General features: G+C 37.3%; 1 protein-coding gene across 2 annotated transcripts in view; it reads left to right on the top strand.

The window, feature by feature from the left end:
* Window positions 1–556: 556 nt before the first annotated feature.
* itpkb (inositol-trisphosphate 3-kinase B) overlaps window positions 557–14,133 on the top strand; it is a 45,190-nt gene continuing 31,613 nt past the window's right edge. The window contains exons 1-2 of one of the 2 annotated variants that reach the window (XM_052096399.1): window positions 557–912; window positions 3,310–4,514. In XM_052096399.1, coding sequence (XP_051952359.1) covers window positions 3,498–4,514 — 1,017 coding nt within the window. In that variant the 5' untranslated portion in view covers window positions 557–912; window positions 3,310–3,497. Of the gene's footprint in view, window positions 913–2,097; window positions 2,243–3,309; window positions 4,515–14,133 lie in introns of those variants that run through there. The other variant, XM_052096400.1, reaches the window with a different exon arrangement.

Here is a 14,133-nt window from a genome sequence, read left to right on the forward strand (position 1 = left end):
ACTGAACGTGGTGATTGAGTAAAAACTACTTAATATTGATATTTTTCTCACCCACACCTATCATATCATTTCTGATAACATGGATTTAACCACTGGATACAAATGGATTACTTTAATGCTGCCTGCCTGCCTCTATATACTTTTTGCACCTTCAAAGTTCTGGCCACTATTCACTTGCATTATGTGGACCTACAGAGCTGAGATATTCTTCTAAAAAGCTTCGTTCTTGTTCAGAAGAAGAAAGAAAGTCATACACATCTGGGATGGCATGAGGGGGAGTAAATTAGATAATTTTTGGGTGAATTATCCCTTTAAGGGCAATCCTTTAGAGTCAACGTTTTTTTAAAATAAAATTATAATGTAAACAATACACATGTAATCAAGTGTTTCCAAACTTTTGACTGGCAGTGTTCATATTTGTTAATCACATATAAACAAAAACCAACAAACAAACAAACGTCAATTTGCTCCCTTCAGTCAACTCAACTCCACACAGCATATAAATAAATAAAGCTATAAATCAAATAGAGCTCTAGTCCTCCAGCTGAAAGTCTTGAATATCCAGCCTTGTTCTTCCCCTTGTGCTCAAAGTGTGAAACAGCGCAGGGAGGCTCTGCCTGTCTCGTTCAGTTCAGCCTCACTGTCATTTAACTTCCTTCCTGCGTTTTGTACATTAAACAAACATATGACTCTGACGCCAAGTATTGAACTGCCCCGAGTGACTGTAGCGCCGCGCAATACATAGTAACGAAGCAAAACATTGATTTGAATCGCCAAAAAGAACTCTTAGAATGAAGCGCTTCGGAAGAGAACCTGAAGTTATTGTTCGTGAATAGGACAGACAAGCGTTTGAACGACAGTTTAAACAACAACAGCGTCTGCAACAAGGAGGGTTATCACAATCAACGCGAGGTGAGGTATCCGACGTTGGTGTGACATGCTGGTTAAGTTAACTTTTCAGACAGATGTAGGTAAGGGAGGGGACCCTAAACAATGTTACCAAGCCAGCCAGTCAGTCAGTCAGCCTTAATATGTCTATCTGACTTATTGAAGTACACAGAGTCGCAGAAATCTGTTACTTTTTGTTATTGTAATAAACTTATAATATATGTTCTGTATATTTCATTATCAAAGGGATATTGAGACGGTTTTGCTGTTAACGACAATTTTCGCACACTGTTTTGGAAACTATAGTATAAACCATATTGTCTAGTATGAAGTAAATTGTTAACACTTAAGAATAAGGTCGTATTCGGTAACATCAGATGACTACATTAGTTAATATGAGCTAACAATGAACAATACTTTCACAGAGCTTCACAGCACAATCCTGGTTCATTTCAACATGTGCAACTCTTAATAAAAAAATGTGTTAGTACATGTTAACTTTAGTTAATGCATTATGAACTAACAATTAAGTGTTGTGTGTTCATAAATGAACATGAACCAATATTAATAAATGCTTTATAAATATTGTCCATTGTTTGTTCATTCAATTTTATGCAGTTGCTAATATTAACAAATAGAACCTTAAAGTCCTACTGAATGTACAGAAGCTATATGAACATGTTGCACATCTGCAACTTCAATGGTGATGAAGTCTTGGGTGTTTCATGTTCATTATTATGCCAGAAAGACCTTACTTATTCCCTTATGTTCTTATAATTCATATACTTCATGTTCATACATTTGTCTGTAAGTGATCATGCTGGAATAGAACTGGAAAAAGAATGAACCAGTTGCTTCTACTGAGTTCACAAGAGAGTCACCACGTGCTTTCCAACTCATTCAAATTCTTTGAATACCAGAGAGTGGGCAGTTCAATAAAAAGCTTTTATTGACATGCTTCTAAGTCTCCTGAGGGTCATTTTCATTTTCGTGAAATCATATTTAGTTCATATTAGATCATACTGGTCCTCCGTTGAGTCATGATCCATTGTGATGAACAACTTTTAGACTCACTTTCTCTGAGTGTTGTACCCATAATTGTCCTGGTGGTGCAGTAAATGTTTCACCCGTGACGTAGGATGCCTCAAGATGCATTTGAACTGTCAGGCTTCAAGGGCAATAATGGACCGTGAAAAAAATCACTTAAAAGGGTGGTGGCTGGGTTAAGAGAGAGGAGGTGCATTCCAGCCTTGAACCCAGGGCACAATCAACCCGTTCCACCTGACTTCTTAGTCAAAGCATGTGATGTTTATCTTGAATATTTTAACTTACATTTGATTGCTGACACAAGAAGGTGAGCATCTCAGAACACTATATATTTGTAATTGAATACAACTAAACAGTTTATGTGATGAGTTTTGTCTTTTCCTTGTTCAAATAATTTGTCTCAACTGCAAAAGTAATTAGTCCTACTTGGGACAACTTACTGGAAATTGTTATGGTTCATTATGAAATTATTTGCTTCAGCCTTTCAAAGTTAATCAAATTTATATGTGCCATTTAAACAAAAATTCTCCGACGTGGAGACTTTGGCTATAAATGGAAGCAGCTAATGGATTCCTTTTTTTTTTTTTTCAAGATCAGCAGGGTTGAGTCTTCCCAGCCATTTCTGTTAGCAATGTAAAAAGAAAAGGGTAAAAGTTTTTTGGTTTTTGAGGACGAAAATGTTTTAAATTACAAACTGGCAAGACAAATTGTATGTGATATAAGAGTTATGGTATGTGGAATGATATTTTTCCACAAAGCCTTATTGTATTACACCCTCAGTCATTTGCTCTTTCTCTCTCAGGCAAAGGCATAAAATGTTAAGTTGACAGCATCTGAGTAACCTGTGTTTCCAGTATTTGATCAAGTCTGTGTATATTTATGCAAATTGAAGGACATATTTTGTCTGGCACTCTTAAAACTGTGTGTAACTGTGTGTTCATAGTGTGTAGACTGCCCTGACTTGAGTAAGAAGTCTGATGTAATAAAGATTATTCAGATAACTATGTAAACGAGGAAGCTAATAGGCTAACACGATGGAAGGACAAGCAAAATGTGGAAAAAAAAGATATGCCAATATGTCACTAAAGAGGCTATTGGAAACATCTTAGTAGCAACACAATTAAGACAATCTTTTGTGCTCAACAAAAAACTTTAACATGACACGTTTCATCTTAGTTCTAGTATTAAGTATTTTATTAATATTATAGTCCTCTTATTGATGATGTCATCTTTTTGAATAATCCTACAGAATTTAAAAGAGAAGATATTTCTTTTGCCATTATTTTGATAAAAATACTTTCACCTATAAACCTTGATTTACTGATGCATTTGTATGAAATTGAAAACATCTCACTATATTGTGCTTCTTTTTAGCAACTCTGCTAAGGAAGAACCAGTGGTGGATATAATATGTGAATGAGGAACGGAGTCTGGGATTTTATTTTACAGTGCGTGCCAGGTTTCCTTCAGTCCTTCGTAATGATGGTTGGCTCTAGTGGGCAATGGACTATGGATGAATAGACCTAAATGGGAGCAAATACGGACAGAGACAGCCTGCCACTATGGCAGCTTATGCTCTGAACAGCCTGATAATGATGAACCCCAACAACCTGACCAATAAGGGCAGCCCTCGGACAGGAAGGCCTGTGCTTCCAGTACCTGGTCATTCTTCATTTAACCCAGGCAGCCTTAGCCCTGGGTCTCCAAGAAAATCCTTTGTCTTCCCGTCAGTTACCAGTCCCAGCAGCCCCAGGGCACATTCCCCATGCCGGCCGCCAGAACTGCTGGGTGTGAATGTGGGTAGTCGTGTGCGCAGGCTGAGTGGGTCCGGCCTGGAAGAAGACCAGGAGAGCGAAGAGCGACGTGCTGCTCAGAAACTGGAGCGACACAAGGAACTGCAGAATGTGGAGGTGAACAAGAAGGTGGACCTCTTTGAGGCTCGCATATCGGCCCAAGTGCACAGCACAGAGAATCAGCGAAGTCCACGGATTTCCAGGAGACCTGTCCCAGCCAAACTCTGTTTGAACCCAGAAGAAACACCCCTAGCTACGCAGAATATGGATCACTCAATGGGTATCCCGAAAGAACTGCAAAATGGAAAGTGCTTTTCTGTACCGAAGGAGGTGCTGCAGGTTAGCTGTGATGAGAAGAACGGGGCTGACCCAAATATGGAAGAGGGCAGCCCACATAAGAGCACATCATGCAGCCCTACAGACAATCACTCCAGGAGTTCTCGAGAGGTTAGTTGCAACTCAACTGCCAACAAGAGCTCTGCATCTTGGACCGAGAAATGTTCGACAAACGACAGAGCTGATCCAACAGCAACACAGCGACTGGTTGACTGGGGCAACCTAGAGGTGGCCGCCATTCCCGCTGTTATTATTACGGACCACGGCATGGAGGTGGGTGGGGAGGGTAAGGAGCCAGAGATTAGCCCTCAACCTTCAAGAGCTTTAAGGAAGCTCTCCTCCTCATCCGCCTCCTCTACGGGATTCTCCTCCTCTTGGGAGGAATCAGAGGACGATATCTCCAGTGACCCAGAACGGTCCCCAGCCTTCTTGCAAACTCAACAGAAAGCGGTGAGTCCACTTGTGATTTGCTCTTTGATTTTATTTTGTATGTGGGAGATGGTGGTTTGGTGAGTTTCCAATTTGGGGCCAATTTGGTGAGTTTCCAGTTTCGTTGATCATTGATCTCAATCAAACTTGCTGTTCTAAATCTACAATTTCTATCCTTGGCAGAATTACCATATGGGTGCAGATTTCACCTTAAAGTGATAGCCTATATGTGTACTGGTCAGTCCCAGTATTAATGTTGTGTATTCTAGACTTCCTTCAGTGCATCTGTCTTTTCGCTCTCCTGTGCAGAGCTCGTCTGTATTCTTCCTGAGTAACTGTTGACATTCTCACATACAAAGGTACTTCTGTGTACTGCTGTCAGACTAGATGGACTTTTTTCTCTAACTTTAGTTGGCCGCCCTTTAAGTAAAGGACAAAAGAGCAGGAAACAAACAACGCATTAGAAGGTTAGCTGTTCTAGATCATATTCTCTATGGGCCCTGTCTTCCAATATTTTCAGTGATTTGTCAATAAATCATTCATGGAGAAAAAGAATAAATGGATGTGAATTATTTTTTGGAAGTAAGCATCCATTATTTAAATGTGAAGTGTTTAATGTCTGTGCCACCAATTGGAAATGAAAAAATAATGACTGTTTTCAAACAGGTTTCAGAACACTCAGTCATCTTCCATTTGTTGGACAAACAGAAACTCCTGCCATTATTTGAGCCAACATTGCTATGTTGGGCTGCTCAAACAAGCCAAAAGCAAAGTTTTGATAGTGCCAAAGAGTTTATACTTTCTGGAGAAATCTACCTACAAGGCTTACTTAAAATGTTTGAACATGAAAAAACTACACACTTCACTTTTAAAGGGTTAATTCATCTGAAAATTAATATTCTGTCATCATTCTTAACACCCTCATGTTGTTCCAAACCCATTTTACTTTTCTTCGTCTGTTGAACATAAAAGGAGATGTTAGGCAGATTTTTAGCCTCCATTCACTTTTATTCACTCTTTACTTAGTGACCATTCACTTTCATTGTTTGGAAAAAGGATGCAGTGACAGTGAATGGTGACTGAAGCTAACATTTTGCCTAACATCTCATTTTGTGTTCCACAGAGGAACGAAAGTCCTACAGGTTTGGAATTAGGGTGAGTAAATTACAGAATTCTAATTTTTTGGTGAACCGTCCTTTTAAGTAAATGAAACGTGGAGACTCAGAAATCAGCTGCATTAAGCATTACCCATAGAAAAGCTAATTAGTTCTAACTTACACAATCATCTCCTGTGGAAATGACATGTGTTATGCATTTTCAAGGGGGTTACTCTTGTATTTGCGACATGCTTGCCTTGGTGAGAATGTGTGGGCTCACCAATTTAGGCATGCCTTGTTTGCAGCCGCATCGTGAGAACCTGCGTCTAGCATGCTAATGTTGCTGTCACAGAGGACTTCATTGTTTAGACATAGTTGTCAAACAGTCTTTTAGACTCACACTATAAGTTGTAGAATAATGCGACTCTGCTTGCCACTCATGCTTTATGCCACATGCCCCTTTATGTAACATTTATTTCTTGTAAATACACAGTGGAAAAGAGCAAACATCCTATTGTACCATCTGACTTTTATGAGGGTTACCACTCATAAAATATTGTTTAACTATTTAAAGTGACCACAATTGCAAGATTACTTGATAGCCTTGAAGTACTGAAATTAAATCTTTGTTGTTCTCGGACATGTGCCATTAGAGTAAAACAGCATTGACTTTGGAGGGTAGACATACTATGAGCAACTTATATGTTTGGGATGCAGGGAAAAGCTAATCTAGTCTTTGTATAATGTGTATTCTATGCTCCCTCAAGGTTCAAAGAGTAAAACATTTTTTTAGTTTTTTACTTAATCCTTTAGACGGTGTAAGGAAATCTGCATTCTCATTTATATGACATTTCAGAACACTGCTTTCTGCAAAAACCCTGGAATAACCTGCTTTCTTAAGTGCATGTAAACGTGGTTAATCATGATAGCGATGGCTGAACATCAAAATGTGAGCGGAAACAAAAGAGTTTTAGGGCATTTTGCTAAATAGCAATCATGGGACAAAAGTATGAATGTGAGAAGAGTGAAGATGATAGAACAATTTGCAAATCAAAGATTCTGATATTTTGTTCAAACTTTTGAGAATGAAGTGAAAGCAGGAATTGCCACCAAAACCAGGACTGCTTAGAGACCTAATTTAAATTCATAGATATTTATTCTATGATGCAAGGAATGTTTCAGGTTTAATACAAGTTCAACTGTATTGTATATACAAATAATTTTAACTCATCCCATTCAATACACAAACAATTTACTACACACTGTTTAAAAAATACAGGCTCAATACTCAAACATAATACGTGTTAACATGACTCTATAGTGTGATAAAATCACTTACTATTCTTTTCTGTGTAAAGTTATCCAGTATTTCAACTTTGTTGTCTTGACGACGGAGTGCCGGTAAACCCTGTAGGCCTAAATCCTTGTAAGTTCGCAGGATGTAATGAAAACAAAAAAGAGTGTTGACATTTTCATCTTTGTCTTCTATTTTTAAACAAGCCGTCATGCATGTGCACAGAACGGGGGCAGCAGGGGTGCAAGCCCCTGTCCCTTTCGTTCACAAATCTAAAGGTGCCCTTTTGGTTTTCCAGAAAAAGGGGAGAAATTGTAATAATTAAATGAAAATAAAACCAAATTAAAATATCATCATAATCTCACAATAACAGTAATAATGGGTTATTATGAGATTTTCTTTGTAAACTCATGGGTGTATTAAACAAAATTAAGCGGAGGTGACTTTAAGAGCACGTGATCAGGGGCAGATTCCAATTGCAAGAGATCCTCCCTATGCCCTATATTCACTCTGAACTGCAGAGCCCTTGAAGTAGGTCCTCTGTAGGAAACTTGGCATTACTGTATGGATGTACCCTTCGCTAACAGTCTTGTGGAAGGGCCCTCTGAGAAAAGATTCATTTTCTCACAGCGCTTTCGCACCGTGCACTATGTTACCAGGGTAATGCCATGGTACTGAATGATTAATCATGTTCATATTTCATTATCCTGTCATGGTACTCCAATGTACTTTAAAAAATACCATGGTTTTACCATAACAATATCAAAAACATTGGGTTATCACAGACCATATCTGAAAATAAGTTATAAATAAATAAACAAGTGTATTACCATGGTGCTTTTTGTGAGAAATATAACTGAATAGATTATTATTTGTGATAAAGGGAAAATTGTAAAAATATGTACAGTATATATATATATATATATATATATATATATATATATATATATATATATATATATATATATATATATATATATATATATAATACACACACACACAAGAAAATGGTTAAATACTCAAAAAGCAAATAAATAAGTATTTATAATTACTACTCATTAAAAAATAAAATAAAAACATCAGTGCCCTTTTTTATCCTTCCGCCCGTCACTGCTAAGGTCTGTGCACATCACTGTCATCGTGTTATTCTTTCCATAATAAGACGTACAGAGAAGATGTGATGGAATATGTGCCTCATTTAAGCTGCTTTATGTTTGGAGCGTGAGTTGCAGAACTTCTGCCAACAAACATGCTTGCTGCAGTCCAGTTATTGACTGCGGTTCATTCTTCCGAGTGGTTCTTATCTCACTACGTGTTCTGTGTAAAAGTCAGCTCTCATATCTGGGCCAGGAACTGCTGTAACATCCACTTATGATTTTTAATTCTCCACTGTAATGCGAGCTCATGCATGAGGCAGTGCAATGATTGAATGAAAGTGCCTCTTCTCATTACTCATAAGTGTACTTTATTACCAACCACAACCCAGAGTTCATGCATTTACCTCATATTTTATGAAGTTTCTTTTTTAAACTGGAAGAATGAAATGGCTTAAAAAAAGAATAACAAATAAATACGCATTAACAAAATGTAAACATTACATTAAATGCAATAAGTGTAAGTATAATTGTTGTCAATGATGTGCAACCTGTACATGTATGTAAAAAACCTCATAAAATGTGTTTTGTGGTTTCATGACACTTTTAGTTTGCCTTGCAGGCAGGAAAGCCCTTTCGCTCATACTGTGTTTTTTTAGACTGCTGAAGTATTCTGTGAAGTATTCACCATTATGTTAATATCAGACTCAAAGGGATTCACAAGTTTATCATAAGGACATTTTTGAAAGGGTTTTAAAACAAGAATTGCAAACCTTTTAAAGGGATAGTTCAACCAATTTTTTAATTATGTCAAAATTCACTCACCGTCATGTTGTTCCAAACTCGTATGAGTATCTGTCTTCCATGGAACACAAAGCACTAAGGCTAAAAGTTTCCTTTTGCATTCTACAGAATAAATAAATGTATAAAAAGGCTAAAAAAACAACAAAAGGTTGAGTAAAGGATGACAGAATTAACATTTTTGGATGAAACATCCCTTTAATCTGCCCAATTTCTTTCTCCAATACATGTTAATCTCACATTTCATGGTTCTGTTTGACCTCTCTCCTTTCACAGTATCACATTCTGGGGTGAAATGATCATGAAACATATCTGTGTTCATTTTACTCTATAAACATTTGCAGTTTGCACATGTGTCTATTAGGTTACACTAGGCCTTTGGAAAATTGAAGAGTGATAAAAACCACAAACTTGTTATCAGCGCTTTTGGTCAAACAAGTTACCCAGACAAATGTTCAATGGGCTTGCCTTTAAAGCACTAATGGCAGTGTGTTGTGGTTTAGTATGCTTATTACGTCCCATGAGCTCTGCAGAGCACAGCAGCTGAGGGGGATCCCTCAAGCACGGTTCCTTTGACTAGCTGTTGCACATTTCACTTTACCAACTGCATACTCATACATGTTTTGAATCTCCAATAGCACAGAAAGTGAAACTATACCACAGTTGAGGTTCCAAAGATTATTATTTTTTAATTATTATTATTTTTTTAACATTATTTCAACCAGGTTAAATGTATGAAAACTGGGATGCGCTTACATTTACGCTCTCTCTAATAATGTTCTTTATGGGGAATGTACCTGGACTTAGTTTGGGTTTAGTTCATGAAAGCTGTTTTAAAAGAATCATTATTTATGCAATTACATTTGAAGTTGCACAGCAATTACAAACTTTAACTTGACCCTTGGTTAGCAGTTTATTGTTGTTGTTTATGTGGTGGGTTCTATTAATAATGAAGATGAGATATGCAAGATGACACTGGCCCAGCGCAAGTCAGAGGTGTTGTTCTTTTTCTGCATACTCAGTAACCCCCCTGATATGGTGTCTCCTTTTCCTGTGTCAATCAGATGAGGGAAGAACCCTCTTGTGTGTTTGTGTGTGTGTGTGCGTATGTGTTTGTTTGTCTGTGCACACTGCGCAGAGTCTTGTGGTAACTTGCTCTAACATACACAACAGCAAATGTAACCTAACCGAACATGCGACAGGCAAAGCACTTAGCTTTCTGCTGTTACTGAAATGCAAATCTGCAATAAATTGCAAAAATCAGACACAATTTGCGTTCAGGATACTTAAGTGAAGAGGTTGCAATTTCCCTCTAAGATTACATTTTTACTCCAATGAATGTTAGGTTTAGGGTTGGGGTTTGGTTTACGGGGTCCTGAAGTTAACAAAATATTCATACCTGTTGACTGTTGACTTACAACATTTACAACTAAAAACAACTCACTTTATAACTCTCTTTTGGTGCCACATTGTGGCCATTTTACCAAGAAACTGGAGCTCAAAGCTTCAGCTTTGCCTTCTGCCACTGGGGGGCAGTGGTTCAAAGTTCGGTAAGCGTAGACTGATTTCAGCTGAGGAACTTTCGACCAACTAATCTGTGTCTCTATATATGTATATATACAAACTTTAACTTAACCCTTGGTTGCAGTTTATTGTTGTTGTTTATGTGGTGGGTTCTATTAATAGTGAAGATGATATATATATATATATATATATATATATATATATGTGTGTGTGTGTGTATATATGCAGAAACTGGCAGTTTAACTAGCATGCCAATGGTAGTTTTAATCCTAATGCAATCCTAATGTTAAAGGTCATGGTTTCTAAGTTCATGTGAAAATTTGAATAAGGTATGATGAAACATGTCTAGGCCTGTGATCGCAGAAGGCTTCAGGCTACAGCAGGTGGGCGGATAGCTTTCTAGAGATTTTGTGTGATTGATGCACATGTTTATGTCATGAGTGCTTCTATTGTTGAGAAATGTTTCGGTTCTTGAAGCAAAATCATAGAGAGGATGAAATAATTACAATTATTTACTATTCCTAATTTGAGAGCCCTTAAAGGGATAGTTCACCCAAAAATGAAAATTCTCTCGTCATTTACTAACCCTTTTGCCATCCAAGATGTATATGACTTTCTTTCTTCTGCAGAACAAAACATTTTTTTAGAATAATATCTCAGCTCTTTAGGTCCATACAATGCAAGTGAATGGTGGCCAGAACTCCAAAAGTATAAAAAAGAAGATAAAGTCAGCATAAAAGTAATCCGTACGACTCCAGTGGTTTAATCAATGTCTTCTAAAGCAGTCCAGTTGGTTTTGCGAGAACAGACTAAAATGTAATTCCTTTTTCACTTTACATCTTGACAGCAGGCTCCTTGGTAATCCCAATTTCAAGCTCGATTACACTTCCTATAGTGCCACCTAGCTCTTTGCACATCCATCAAGCACTATGAAGTGTAATCAAGCCTGAAATTATGATCATGCCTAGAGACTGCAATGACAAGATGTACAGTGAAAAAGGACATTTTGGTCTGTTCTCACCCAACACCAATTAAATGGATTTCGGATTTGTGGAGCAAAAAAATTTAGATTTCGGACATCGTTTACTCACCCTCATGTTGTTCCAACCTATATAACTGACCTATAAGACTTTTGTGAAACAGAAAAGATGTTAGAATATTAGTCTCTATTCACTTTCGTTTTTATAATTTTTCCATAAAATGGAAGTGAATGGTGACTGAAATTCTGCCTTACATTTTCTTGTGGGTTCCATTGAAGAAAGGAAGTCATACTGGTTTGTAATGGTAGTTTAAATATACTTAAAACTACTTCTGATCCTGTGCTGTTGTTTCAAGTCAAATGGTCAGTAATCTGATAGAGTGTGACAAAACAAGCCCTGTATATTTGTCCTTAGCCTAACTTTTACACTCAGAGTTTCTTTCACCCCAACTGTGAGCATACAAGTGCTGTAGCATGATCCACCAGAGGATATGAAGGCTACGAGCAATGGAAAATGTAACACTGTGGTTGATGGTTGCCTAGCGACTAGCTGACGTCAAGGCATGCCTGGTTCAAACAGCTGGGGTTCTTTGCTGCAGTCGAGCTGCTGGAGGGAGCCGTTTCATATGCAACAGACAGGAAGTGCACCGGCCCCTTTTTTTGCGCCGACCAGGCTGGCTTCACGTGTATGCACCGTATAACCATTGAATATAGGGAAAGCACCCTACTATTAACAAATGGCTGTTAATATTTGACATTGAAGGAAAAGGCATATGTGTTTCTTAAATGTACATGTGGATTTTTGTTTTGTTTTAGTTGGTGCCTAATTATGCATAGCATATTATTTTCTTTTTCATTTTTTGCATGCTTTACGCTCTTCCACCACTCATATTTTTCCAAAAAGAAAAATAATTAAATGAGGTGTTCTTAAAGAGATTGCTTACCCAAATTTACCACAAAGGGATGGCTTACCACAAATTCTGTCATTATTTAGTTACCCTGATGTTGTTCCAAACCCATACAATTTTTCTTCTATCAAACACAAAAGGAGATGTTAGGTAGGATGTTCACTCTTAATGGTGACCAGAGGCTGTGAAGCTCCAAAAATGACAAAAAAGCAACAATGTAGCAGTAGTCCATATGACTTGTGCACTATATTTCAAGTCTACTGAAGCCATGCAGTAAGATGCTGTGTATGATAAAAATTTGGTAAATTTCAATTTCAAAACTCCTATTTAATTTTGATCGTTATGAGACACACAAGAACCAATGACGTTTGGCATCATTGATTTTAAACCTGGTGTGACATGTTGTGACACACCATATTTAAATACATGCTAGTGAATGAGGTTTGAGTGCTACAGCGGAGATTATCAGTGAATATGGGGTTACATTTCTGTCTTTTCATCACAAAAAGCTATCATTTGGCTCAAGAAGACATGGAATACTGTATATTGCATGACTCATACAATTTGTATATACTATTTTCACTATTTGCAATTTTTCAAATACTCCTTTAGAATATTTTAATTGTGCTTTTGGTCATTTTTGGAGCTTGAAAGCCCCAGGTTATCAATTACTTTTGTTGTATGAAAGGTGGGTCAGCAGTGTTAACATTCTGCTAAACGTCTTCTTTTTACAGAATGTTGGGTGCACTATTCTTTTAAAACAGGTGGCTATGATAAGGAATGTTGCTGTGGTTGTCTTTCTGAGAAACAGATGTGAAGATTGGAATGGTTAACTCCTGGAAATGAGCTGTGAGCTACTCTTAATACCCCCTGTACAACTCCCTTGAAGTGGTGTCTTTGGTGCACAGTCGTAAGCCATGGCCTGCAACACCATATAAGTGTACAGTGGGGTTCAAAAGTATTGAATTTTATTTTTTGTATTTTTTATATATATTTTGATATATAAAAGATAAATATTTAATCTGCAAAACAATTTGAGTGAAAAGTTGAATAGAAAAATCAACCATTATATGACAATTAGTAGTGCAGTGCAGTGTCTTAAATATTTCTGATTGATTGTATATGATAACATATATTTGGTTTACTTTTTTTAGGTCTTAAGATTTTGTGTTTAATTCCAATTTTAAATTAGAGTTTGAAAGCCTGATTTTCAATGTGTGTGCTTTTGAACCATGAATGCATTTACTTGGTAAGTAGCCATTTAATAAGTTGCATAATGTACAACCAGGTGGTCGTGGTCATTATCACAACATAAACCACAACAGAGTTGGGGAATCTTATGTGAAGCAGAGTACATTTTCTCACCCTTTCACAACTCAAATATGGAGGCATGTGAAGAAAAAGTGTATTTTTATCAGTTAATCCCTCAAGGAGTGAGTGAACTTTCTGCGTAATGTCTTTTAGCAGTTTTATACCCTTGTGTATAATAGGGTGCAGTAAAAAGTCAGTTAAATGGGAGGTCTCGCTGCTGTGAAAGATATCTCCTGTCATTATGGGAAAAATACCGGTTTCAGGACAAGCAGGAACAGCTATGGCATGCTTTGAAAGGACAGGAGTGTTAATGAATGTGACGGTTTAATTTTTTTAACAGTCAAAGGAGAATTCATGCTACTCTCTTAATATCCGATAAGTGTTGAGCTTCAGTCTGAGCTGTCTATCCTTTAAACTTATAGTATTTAAGGGTCCAGGTTTACCCACTTTTGTGTGTGTGTGTGTGTGTGTGTGTGTGTGTGTGTGTCATTTTAAACGATTCAGACATGTACCTGACTTGTCAATGGAAACTTGTACCTCAGGATTTTCAATAAATGAATGTTGATCTCATTTAAATATCTTACTTTACCTTTCTCTTGTTGGAAACACAAAGCTTCAGCACATATCTTGCA

This window comes from Xyrauchen texanus, chromosome 28, assembly GCF_025860055.1.
Source record: "Xyrauchen texanus isolate HMW12.3.18 chromosome 28, RBS_HiC_50CHRs, whole genome shotgun sequence".
NCBI lineage: Eukaryota > Metazoa > Chordata > Actinopteri > Cypriniformes > Catostomidae > Xyrauchen > Xyrauchen texanus.